Below are 12,031 nucleotides of genomic sequence, written 5' to 3' on the forward strand. Positions count from 1 at the left end.
AGGCTGAAGGTGCTTCCCTGCCCTCAGCGCTCCCCGGCCACTACCCCTGTCCACTGTGACAATGACAAACCTCCCCTTCCCCAGCTGACCTGCGCTGCTTTAAACCACGCTTTTTATCAAAACCAAACCACCACGGCGCCGTGCCCGCGCTGTCCCCCCCGCTCACAGCTCTGACCCCCTCATGGGCCCGCTCCGCCACACCCAAGATGGCCCCCGGGGGCGGCCGCAGCGACGCGGTGGGCGCTGGGCGGGGAGTCCACAGGCGATCGCCTCACGTGAGAGCTGAAAAGGGAAGAACCGGGACAGCGCGGGGCACTAAAGCCGGTGGGTTGCCGCCAGCTCCCCGGTGCCACTGCCTCGGCAGCGGCGCGTTCCAAAGCACCAGGTACCCCGATCCGCCGGAGCGCAGAGGAAAGGGAGGCAGGACTACAAGTCCCAGCGTGCACCGCGGCGCGCCGCCAGCGGCGAGGGTCTGGCGGGGGCGCGGGGGCTGCCGAGATTTGTAGTCCCGCGCGTCGGGGTGGGGTGGGTCCGTCACGGGAGCAGCGCTGAGGTAAAGATGTGCCCGGGACGGGGAGATCGGTGCCCTCTGAGGGGAGCTGAGGGTCCCTCGGCCGGGCTGGGGGCCGTGGTGCTGCGCTGGGAGCTGCTTGCCGCGGCTTCCAGCGGAGGGGATGGGCTGTGTGGGTGCTGAGGGAAGCTTCTCCCTGCTTTTTCTGCAGCTTTTCCACCATGAGGACGCGATGCCTGCTCCCCGCTCTGCTGAGCCTCTCGCTGGCGCTGCTGGGGCCTGGCGGTGAGTGTTTGGTCAGCCCAGCTTGGGCCCACAGCGCTCCAGACCAGTAAGAGATGGAAAAGAGCAGCTCTTTAGTTATCCCTTTGCATCTCTCCAGGGATACCTGTGCCACGCTTCACATCAGCTCTTCTCTCGCGCCTTACCTCGGCTCCTTGTGCTCCTACACTGTACTGAGGCTGTGCACCTCATGCTCCAAAATCACTTCTGCAGATTGAACAGCGCCTGGGGTGCAGTCTGTGCAGTCTGCAGTCCGATCCTCTGCACATAACTTCTTACAGACACTGTGCAATATGTGGCAATAGGAAAAAAAAAAAGTGTCCAGGCCAACCTGTACAACCTGTGTCTCTCTCTGTTTCTGTACATGTACATTCTCTTGGACGTCTGGGTACTTGGATTGAATTTGTGGCCCAAGAAACAATTTTATATTAAATTTGGGGCTTTTGTGAGTCCTAGATCACCAGGATCACATCAAGAACCAGGGTGGGTTTGCAGTACCCTATAACCTTCCCTTGGGATGAACTTTTGTTACACTTCAAGCATTTAAATTACTTCCTTGCAACATGTTCAAGTGACAGTTATTTGCTTCTCTTTTTAAGTTTGATTGCCTTGAAATAAGCTGTACTCCCCCTTTGCTTTTTATCATGTGTACTTATCTGATTGTTCTGACACTGCAGGAACCAATGGGTAAAATATCTATGGCACAAAAAAAAGTAGGTTGTTCTTCTGAAGGAGCTGTTCATAGTAATTGAGATTTGTGTGGGTGTTTTTTTCCCCCCCACAGATGGAGCCATTGTGTTGTCAGTCCCTGAAGTGGTTTCTCTAGAAAGTGGAAGTTCAACAAATGTCACTATCTCTCTGAGGTAAAATTATGATTTTAGCCTTACTTTCCCTTTGGAACATGGGCTGTCCTTCATAAGTGAATTTACACTTCCTCCCTTTCTTAAAGTTGATGCTTAAGAGAAACTTGCATTTCCTAGAAGGAGCACGTCCTGGACAAATGCTCAGTGGAGTTATTTAGGAAAGCTGTGCAGGACTGTATCACTTAGAAAGGTTTTATTTGTTTTGTTTTATCTTTCTGCTGTAATCTCTGTCCTTCATCACCCCAAGTACATGTGCCTTGTTTCAGCAAAGGGTAATGAGCACTAGAATAGGATAGGACAGGACAGGACAGAATCTTTTGGTGACTTTGCCACTGGTGTAGAGAAGAGGGAGTTACAATATGGCCATAACTGGATCAGATAAAAGAGCCAGTGCAATACTCACACAGTTTGGTGCTGGTTCCTCTGAGTATGAGGCAGGTTGTGTTGTGTGTGGGCTGCTCACTGCTGAGAGGATTGAGCAGATGCTCCCCTGCAGCCCCAAAGCAACCCCTGAGCTCAGATACCAGCCTAACTTGTTTTTTCTGCCTTCTCAGGGCTCCACTAAACGAGACACTGGTGATAACTCTTAATGTTACACACTCCTCAAAGCACAGCACCATTGTTGAACTTCCTGATGAGGTAAGTGAGAGCACAGACTTGTAACCTTATGCAAAAAGCTCCTGCTATTATGGTGCAACTCCTTTCTTCCCTCTGCTCTGCCTTGCAGGTACAGTTCCCTGCAGGTCACACTAAAGCAGACTTCCAAGTGAAAGCAGATGATGTGGGACAAGTAACAGTTTACCTTTATCCCAATAATTCCAATATAACTGGGTGAGAAACTGTTTTGGTTTTTTTTTTTTTGTTCTACTTACTAAAAAGTTGGGTAACTATTCCTAGGAGTTAAATGGGACATGGGTGGGATGCAGTTAAGAGGATTGGTAACCCTGCAGCAAATCCCCAAGTACTCAGATAAATAGAGGGCACAGAAGCAGAGTGGTGTCTTAGATTTAATTACAAGATGACTGAGTTCTCATGGCTCCTTAGTCTTGTTTTAATAATGCCTCCCAAATGTATGAAGATCACATGTCAGCTTTTCTGCTCTGGGAAGCATTTGGCTGTCAGTGTCCAGCGGGGTTGCTGTTCTTACTGTGCAGGATTTGTTCTGGAGTTCCTGGGGTGTGTCACTTAGGGGAGCCCTCTCCTCACAGATGCCAGTTCTCCCTCCTGGGAAAAGGCTGTCCAGATGGTTTGGCTGTCAGTGTCCAGCGGGGTGCTGTTCTGGAGTTCCTGGGGTGTGTCACTTAGGGGAGCCCTCTCCTCACAGATGCCAGTTCTCCCTCCTGGGAAAAGGCTGTCCAGATGGAGAAAGCTGGATTGTATTTGCCTGTGGCTCAGATATTAGTGAGCCACAGGGTGCTCCTGTTTTACTTCCTTGTTTTGCTTCTGCTTTTGAAACTCAAGGCAAGCACGTGGAACGCTCACAGGGCAGCACGATCACGAGGGTGAGGAGTGCAGCTCTGCTCTTGCCTAACAGACCCTGTGCTGAGAGAGTGGAAGCCACAGGCACAAAGTGACCTTTGGGAGCATTCCCATGGTAAAAGGATGGAAAGGAAAGACTCAGGGAGTGCGAGGTGTCCCAAACATAACAAGGTGACAAATGAAAAGGGGAGCAACTCAGCTGAACCCAACCGAATCTTTATTGTCTTGTCTCAACACCTGGACTCTATTTCCTCTCTCAGAGCAGAACAAGATAAAATCTCCTGAAAAAAACCATGAATTAACTGATTCTTCTTGCATTAACCACCAGGCCTAGGATTCAATTTCAAGTGATTCACAGCATCATAGTGAGATATGCTGATGAGGTGATTGGCTGGATCTATTTTGTTGCCTGGTCCATCTCCTTTTATCCTCAACTCTTTGAGAACTGGCGACGGAAAAGGTAAAGAGATGTGTTTGCAAGTCACTAAAGCACTTCTGCAAATTGTGTTCATAGCTTCAGCTACATCTGTCTTGGTTATTGGGAATTATCTGTGGAAAAGTGGGGAAAAAGGCAAAGGTAGGGTCTGAATAATTGCAGCCCCAGTGAGACTTTATATATGCACGTTAGAGGGAAAGCAAGTGCATTCTATAAACACCTAATCCTAAGATTTGGCATCCAGCATGAATTTGTGATAGAGGAGACTTCCCCATTCCTTTTGGTGTCATGTTGTAAATCATCTGGCTGAGGCAGCTGTGATGATCACTGTCAAAGATTACCAGCCTTGAGAGCTGTTTCTCAGACACCTCCTTGTAGTGTCATTATTAGCTAAGTGACTCAAAGTAGGAACATTATCATATATGAGAATGAAACTATTTGATCTGGCAACGATGTACTTGTTCTTTGTGGATTCAGGCTGGAAGGGCTTTATCAGACAGGCTGAGCTCATGGAGGGGTGCAGTTAAAGAGCAGAGACACCAATTGATCCATGAGAGCTCTGTTATTTCACCCAGCTTCCTGATGAACTCGCAGCATTGTGTGGTCACAATGTCTGAAGCTTTTGCTGACACCAGAAACTGCTATAAATCAATACATTCCAGGGTCAATTTGTCCCTGAAACTGCCTGTAACTCTCTAATGCATGTTTCTCTCTATTTTTTTTTCCTCTTCTCTAGTGTTGTTGGACTAAGTTTTGACTTCATAGCATTAAACCTTACTGGTTTTATAGCATACAGCGTGTTTAATGTTGGGCTCTTCTGGATTCCCTTGATTAAGGTGAGCACGATTCTCTCCCAACACGTGCTGGGGGGTGGGTATGTGCAGAAGGGAGTTAAGACACGTGGCTGGTTTTGCTTTCTCTTACCTTTAGGAGGAATTCCTGGTCAGTTATCCCAGCGGGGTGAACCCTGTGGCCATCAATGATGTTTTCTTCAGTCTCCACGCAGTAGCCCTGACCCTCCTCACCATCATTCAGTGCTGCATCTACGAGGTGGGTCTGGGTGCTGGGCTCACCTGTGGGCTCTGCCAGAGCTCCCTCTGCCGGGCACCTCCCTGCTCCATTTGGGCTCCAAAATCCCAAATTCCTTGCACTTCCACCGGCCTTTCCAGGAGCCAGGCTTCACAGTCCAGCTGCCTTCAGCTTTCCTGAGCTAACCTTATCTGCTTCAGCCTCAGGGATGTTCCAAATTTATAAGTAAACTCCTTAAGGACTCAAAATAACTGAGGCAAACAGCCAAGTTCATAAAGTTCCCAAACAGATCTCTAGCCAGCACATAGATTACAGCTCTTCACAGCACAAATGCTTTGCTGTTTCTTTGGAGCATTCTTCAGGTTGTGATAGGACTTTAGATACTCCCTGCAATTCAAACACAGTTTTTTCAGCTGCTTTCCTAAAACAGCTGTAAATGCCTTTTCATAATTCACACTTTTCAAGTGAGACTGATTGTTACAGTCAAGTGATTCTTACTTAATCCCATTGATTGTTCCAGTCAGGTGATTCTTTGTTTGATTGTCATTGTAAAAACCTCTCATCTGAACAGGCCAATTTTCTCTAGACAGTAACTGTTTCTCTCTTGGGGTTCTTCCTCTGGTCATGCTAAACCTAAAACTGTAACAGCCCATCTGTCATCATTGCCAGGTACTACAGAAATTTCTAGGGAAGAATTAGAAAGCAACCATAAATATTTTACCATAATGATATCATCAGCCTTTTGCACATACAGGAACTCTTGATCTCATCAGGTTGAATTTTGGAGATTTGTTGTAGTGTATGCACCATAAATACTCAAGAATACTGTTCCCCCTTGCTCAGGGACAGCAGTGTTTTAAATTATTTATATAAATATTGCTCATCAGCTCTTGCAAACCTCCAGCTGGTTGCTGTAGCACTTGCTTAATTTTACAGTTCTCCTGTGAAACCAGCCTGACTGGTAAAACAGGTTTGGACTGTAGCATTGCAGGGTCCTGAGCAAACTGTATCTTTGTGTCTGGGGATGTGTGACCTGGCCAAAATGTATCTGAGAAATAGAAAATGTATTTCTATTTCAGAGAGCAGGTCAGAAAGTATCCAAAGTTGTTGTTGGACTCCTGGCACTTGCATGGATCTTCACCTTCACAACGCTGTTCCTGGCTGCAGCTGAGGTGATGACATGGCTGCAGTTCTTGTTCTGCTTCTCCTACATTAAGTTAGCAGTCACACTGATCAAATACTTTCCACAGGTAAATCTGGATTATTCTGCTTGCATTCCATATCCCTGCCACCCTAAGCCTGCAGTATGTGCTCTTGAAAGTCTGAAGAGACTAAACCACCACTGATTACTTATTAATAGAGACAAATCTGTGGAATTGTACTGAAAGCAGCTTGAAAGTCAATCCCAAATGCCTGTGAATGACACTCTGACTTCTTATCACACTCCCAGGCCTACATGAACTTCCGTCGGAAGAGCACTGAGGGATGGAGTATTGGAAATGTGTTACTGGACTTCACTGGGGGAAGCTTCAGCCTTCTCCAGATGTTTCTGCAGTCATACAACAATGGTGAGCCTGGAACTGAGATGCTGGAGCCTGTCTTTATGTGGTGGGAAGTCCCACAACATAGCAGATATAAAGCAGGTTATCTCAGAATGTTTGTGCTGTGTTGTGGAGAGCTGTCCTTATAGGAAGGATAAAGGATCTGTTCATATTCCCTCAAGATATAAAATGAAGTAGCCATCCTGAAGAAACCACAGGAACAGTTATTAATTAGCTTTGCATAAGATGTGCACTGCAGTCTGTCTTAGGTGTGTGTGAGCAGTCCAGGTAATAGACATGAACTTCTCTAAAGGGTCTTAAGACTACACTTAAGGGGTCAGACTTAACTCTAATTTTGTGTTTGACAGATGAGTGGAGGTTAATCTTTGGAGATCCAACCAAGTTTGGCCTGGGTGTCTTCTCCATCATCTTTGATATTGTTTTCATGGCCCAGCACTACTGCCTGTACAGGAGACGAGGGTATGAACCTTGTGAATAACCAACCTCACTTGTGGAGACCCAAACTTTAAACTGAACTTGGCCCTACCCTGTCTGAGGGGTTTCAAGATTCTTGCTGCCAGTTACCAGAAACACTGATTCTGATCTCTGTCTGTGACTTGATACTCTCTGGGCTGGAACACAAACTGTTGCCTTGCCAAGCATTGGCTGCCAGATGCCTTAAGGATAGCAAGCTCCCAGCTGCACATGGGGGACTCGTGCCTGTTGGAGCTGCACACACAGCTCAGAGGGAGCTGTCCAAGCAACACATGGCTCTTTTTCCACCAACCATAGGGAAGAGAAAGACCAAAGTGATGTCTTTCTGATTGGAGGTGAAGCACAAAGAGCAGAGTTCTGTCTTCCAAAAATCTGAGATACTGTTTAAGCAACCACTTAATACCTTTAAGTAATGACTGAAGACTGTCTGTGGATCCAAGTGCTGCTGCTGACCTTTCCCAGACAGCTCACAGTCCACCACCACTCAGGCTGACCACAGTGGTACATCACAGTAATGGAGTTGGTAACAAATGCACAAATATTACAATTTGAACTCTTTATTAAATAAATTTCCTAAAAAACAGAAGCTGTCTTCTTAGTTCACTGAAAGCTCTTTCAAAGGTGCTAAGACAAGTAATTAGAAGGGAATCTGTGCATTTATGCTTCAATGCTTAGAACCTAATGTGTCTTTCTAGGTGTCAACATAAAGAAAACTTGATCCCAGGTGAGGTTTGACAGTTCCCCACCAGTGAAACCAGACCTTACTGACCTCAGTCATTCCAAAATCTACCCTTGAGCCAAAAATGGTCACAGCTAGAGGCACCCAAGTGATGTAGCACTATTAAATGTAAGGAGAAACAGCTCAGGAAAACCAACTTTGTTTTATTGAGTGTAAAATCAAGTGAAAAAAGCAGTACAAATAGCAGTGTATCTTTATAGTAACAAAAATAACTCCAACTTGAAATACTTATAATTTACTACTGAATTCTTAAGTAACAAAATTCTAAAGCAGGACTGTAGTAATTCCAGAGATATAAAACTGGTAAGTAGGCATCTGCTGGTGTGCACAGAACAGTCTGAGATGCATCAATCACAAAGTACATGGCACAGCAGTAAGGTACTGAATAAATTAGTCTGCCACCTCCTCGTGCTCTATTTACAACAGCTTACCCCAAGGCTGCTTAAGGAAACTATAGATATGTATAGATCAACTGAGGAGGATTAAAAACTCCAGGTTTTGGATAATTGTAAAGCTAACTGGCTAACAAACCACAGGATACTAGATCATGGACTTAGGGTTGCAGGAAGAATCTTCAGTCCTGTGGCAAGCTGATTTAAACCACTTAGTATCCTACTAGAAGTTTAAATTTGGTCAAGAGGCACTTCTGCAAAATTACTGGCATATTCATCTCGTCCATCCAATAAATCACTGATTTAAGCAAAGTCTTCTACAAGACAAACCAAAATCCCTCCCATTTCAAGTCTGATAGAAGTGGAATGAAGGACTGAAAACTCTACAGCTACAAGCAGCATTTCTGGTAAGTTCAGGAACATTGTTTTGTTTCCTGCTCAGTATTCCTTTCAATTAAACTCAATTCATCCAATGGTCCAAATTGGGAACAAGGAGAAGTCAGATTTTACCCTGCCACTGAGGTTGAACTGTAGTGTCCATGAAGTTGTAGTGTATTTCACAGGCATTGATCTAACACTTGTGTGCTCCTCAGTTGTTCCTTGCCTGAAGAGGCTGCTTTGTCCAGGGAATCTTTGCAGGAAACTGTAATGCCCCAAACCCTTCAGCCACTCTCTATCTTGCACACAGTGAAGGATTAGTACAGTGCTCCTCCCCACAGCACTGTGCAGCTCTTAACTCTAGCATTTGAATTTGGTAGTGGGGGGGAAAGGACAGCTCCCTTCTAAAAGCTTAGGCACAGCAAACCCTCTGGTCTCCCATAGCAGAAACCACATTTCCTCCTAAAATAGGAAGCTTTTGTGCTACAGAAGAATCCTGAGCAAGTTAAGGCTTTTCCAGTTGCTCTTAGATAACTTGGGTCTGTCCTGTCCTGAAAGCCATGTCTACAGAAGTCTTGCCATGTACCTGCAGGGCAGACTTTAGAGAAGCACTGCTGAGGGGAGTGTTGTTTCACTACTGCCAGTTACACCAGAAGAAAATAAAATAAAAAAGTAGCATTTACCACAGGTAGGAATATGCACTCCTTCCAGACAATCTGTTCCAGTCTAATAATTGCTTCTTTCTTTGATACCAATCTATACATCTCCCTCCCCACCCCCTCCCCAGCTGGATGATGGATTAGGACATCATGGATTGCTGCACAGCCTTCTGCAGGGACTGCCTGGTCACCAGCAGCCGGACCACCTCCTCATTCCTTTTGGTCAGCCTCTTCCTGGCCTGGTCATGAGTCACCATTGTCATATCCCAGCCATTCACCTGGAAAAAAACCCCAAAAAATGAGGTAAGTGCAGGGACTCACAGGTGTCCTGTAACTGTTCCATCAGAACCACACAGTGGATACGGTTATGCCACAGCTCAGTTTATTTATAAACCTCACAAACTTTCCTGGGAAGTACCCAGAAAATTATTTTCCCCAGCAGATTCTTCTCTGCACACAGTAGCTGGTACTACATCAGTACTGTCTTATTTTGGTGCTTACCTGCATGATCTTATCTCCAATCTGGAGTCCTGCAACTTCTGCTGGGCCTCCTGCTGTCACCCTTGTTACATAGATACCCTGGGAAAAAAATTGAGTGTTCATTTACTAAATGTGGGAGGATCCAAGGCCATTTGACTGAAAACACAACAAACCTCTGTAGTGTATTATGAGATTTTAGTTAAAAACAGGCTTGTGCAATGCTGGAAAATAGAGAAGGTGGAGAAGTCACTTGAATAACTCAGGCTGCAAGTGATAATGGGGCAAGAGATGAGCTGTGGCAGAGGGCAGATGATGATTTGGGTAGCTCAGCCTTTGGGAGAGGGAATTGCTACAGAAGAAGATTGTCTGACCTTGTCAGTCTTGTCTTCAGAGAAAGGATTCTGAGTAGGATCCTGATCAATGCCACCCCCAATGCTGAATCCCAGAATCAAATTGTCACCTTGACGAAGCTTATGTATTTCAATTCTTTGCTGGAAAGAGAAAGAGATCAAATAGCTGAGTTGTGACGAGTGCATTTCAGACACTGATACTTCAGATCCAGTTAGACTGTCTTTCACAGAGATCCCACGACACAGCCCAGCCCCTCAATTACTCAGAGCTCTCCTGCCTGCCCAGAAATAGAAAGGAACAGCACTAAAACCAGAGCAGCTCTCTGTAAACATGACTCATGCCTTGATAAGCAGCAGTCACTCATGACCAGCCTCATCTTGCTCGTTATCCACATGCCTTATGTTCCTGCTAGTCCTATCAGCACAAATAACAACCTATTATTAGGATGGTTCTTTTTCAGCATAACTTTTGTATCCCGGGGCAGGTTCCTCACTGCCCGATGCACAAAGGCATCTGAGCAGCTTTGTGCATTATGTCAGCATTGTAGAAATGCCAGCTGGTGCAATTCCTGAGCCAGGGTGAAAAGCCACGGTCTTAACTGACACAATAACCTCTCAAAAGGTGCTTCCACCCTATCTAATGGAAGATGTTCCTGCTCACTGCAGAGGAGTGGATGAGATGACCTTCACGGGTGCCTTCCAACCCAAACAATTCAGCGATTTTCCTCTCGCAGCCCCGTCACACAGACCTTGAACTTCCCCGCTGAATTCCAACATCCCTGGATTCCAAACACCCGCGTCCTCAGCTGGGGCCACCCAGCCAAGCACATCCCAGTCACAGCCAGGGGAAAGCACAAATCCTCACTCGCACTGCGTGCTGATTAAAGCCATTATCTCATTTAAAAGCTCTGCTTCCTAAACCCCACCCAGACGAGCAGGTGCTTATCCTGCCGCTGCCCTCAGAGGGGGATCCGCACCGAGACTGGCACGCACGGTCCCGGTACCGGGAGAACGCGCGTCTCGGCGGCTCCGCTCCCTCTTCTCTCAAGCAGCCCCGGCCGGGGGTCGTTCCCTCCGCCCGGCGGAGTTTCCCCTCTGTTCTCCCACCCGGTATCGCGGACAGCGGAGAATCTGACAGCGGGGAGCGACAACCGGGGCCGGCGGCGCTACGGACCGAGCGGCCGCGCCCTTCGCCGGCGGACCGGAGCTGCCCGGGGACCTCCGACAGCCCGCAGGGCGCTACCGGGAGGCACCGGCACCCGCGTCCCCGTCCGCACCCTTCGCCCGCTCCTTCCACACACCCGCGAACCGGAGCTGCCCCGGGACGGCACCTCCGCCCGTGACAGCGCCCGGGCAGCACCGGCATCCCGCTCTCCATCCCCGCCAGCAGCCCCCGGCACGGTATCCCCGGAATAACGGTGACCGGCTGCCCCGGTAGGAGCGCCGTGCCCACCCCTCCCGTGCCCGCTCACCACCACGGCGGTGACCGGCTACCCCGGTACGAACGCCGTGCCGTGCCCGCCCCTCCCGTGCCCGCTCACCACCACGGCGGTGACCGGCTGCCCCGGTAGGAGCGCCGTGCCCGCCCCTCCCGTGCCCGCTCACCACCACGGCGGTGACCGGCTGCCCCGGTACGAACGCCATGTCCGCCCCGTCGCCGCCGCCGCCACCCGAACAAAAGCGCCTCGCCCGGCCCCGCCCCCTGCTCCCCGCCAGGACGGGCGGGAGGGCCCGCGGGGCTCTCCCGGCGGCCTGAGGGCGGGCGGGCTCGTACAGCGCGTGTTTGCTTCACCTCAGTGTCGGTGCGAGCGAGGAGGTGCCCGAGCCCGGCGCGGAGCCATGGCCGCCGTGGTGGCCAAGCGCGAGGGGCCGCAGTTCATCAGCGAGGCGGCGGTGCGGGGCAACGCGGCCATCCTGGACTATTGCCGCACCTCGGTGTCCGCCCTGTCGGGCGCCACGGCCGGCATCCTCGGCCTCACCGGCCTGCACGGCTTCATCTTCTACTTCCTGGCCTCCGTCCTCCTCTCCGTGCTGCTGGTGCTGAAAGCCGGGCGGCGGTGGAACAAGTACTTCAAGTCGCGGAGGCCGCTGTTCACGGGGGGGCTCGTGGGAGGGCTCTTCACCTACGTCCTGTTCTGGACTTTCCTGTACGGGATGGTTCACGTGTACTGAGCGGCTCCGCCGCTACCGGGGCTGCGGGACTGTTGCCAAAAGTCACTACACAATAGGCCGGCTCACTTTCCAAACTGTCGTCCGTGGCTCGTGTCGTTAATGCCGTTGGTAAATTATGTCCAAGTACGAATTAATCAGTAGCACTGTTCTAATTAAACTGAATGTGAAGCACCGTTTGGATGCCTCCTGTATTTGTGTCCTTGTTAAGGGGTAATTTCTGTCGCT

At 48.9% G+C, this 12,031-nt stretch overlaps 3 protein-coding genes across 4 annotated transcripts; 2 read left to right on the forward strand and 1 right to left on the reverse strand.

Moving 5' to 3' along the window:
* The first annotated feature begins 190 nt into the window (after positions 1-190).
* Positions 191-7,211, forward strand: CTNS (cystinosin, lysosomal cystine transporter). Of its 2 annotated transcripts, none has more exons than XM_041422869.1 (11): positions 191-385; positions 723-796; positions 1,578-1,656; positions 2,211-2,295; positions 2,384-2,487; positions 3,464-3,595; positions 4,308-4,407; positions 4,502-4,621; positions 5,680-5,850; positions 6,051-6,168; positions 6,510-7,211. In XM_041422869.1, the coding sequence occupies exons 1-11, from the start codon at positions 207-209 to the stop codon at positions 6,638-6,640; spliced, it is 1,293 nt and encodes a 430-aa protein (XP_041278803.1). In that variant the 5' UTR covers positions 191-206; the 3' UTR covers positions 6,641-7,211. The 2 variants fall into 2 exon arrangements, with proteins under 2 accessions (XP_041278803.1, XP_041278804.1); XM_041422870.1 differs by lacking the exon at positions 191-385 and adding an exon at positions 515-553.
* A 287-nt stretch (positions 7,212-7,498) lies between these two features.
* Positions 7,499-11,333, reverse strand: TAX1BP3 (Tax1 binding protein 3). The gene is made up of 4 exons (XM_041422871.1): positions 11,240-11,333; positions 9,656-9,775; positions 9,306-9,383; positions 7,499-9,082 (listed from the first exon to the last, which is right to left on the reverse strand). Exons 1-4 carry the CDS (start codon positions 11,276-11,278, stop codon positions 8,945-8,947), a joined length of 375 nt encoding a protein of 124 aa, XP_041278805.1. The 5' UTR covers positions 11,279-11,333; the 3' UTR covers positions 7,499-8,944.
* EMC6 (ER membrane protein complex subunit 6) lies at positions 11,328-11,982 on the forward strand. Its single transcript, XM_041422872.1, has one exon. It carries the CDS (start codon positions 11,474-11,476, stop codon positions 11,804-11,806), a length of 333 nt encoding a protein of 110 aa, XP_041278806.1. The 5' UTR covers positions 11,328-11,473; the 3' UTR covers positions 11,807-11,982.
* Positions 11,983-12,031: the final 49 nt, after the last annotated feature.

The sequence above is a fragment of the Onychostruthus taczanowskii genome, unplaced genomic scaffold, assembly GCF_017590055.1.
Source record: "Onychostruthus taczanowskii isolate IOZ18803 unplaced genomic scaffold, ASM1759005v1 scaffold75, whole genome shotgun sequence".
Classification (NCBI taxonomy): Eukaryota; Metazoa; Chordata; class Aves; order Passeriformes; family Passeridae; genus Onychostruthus; species Onychostruthus taczanowskii.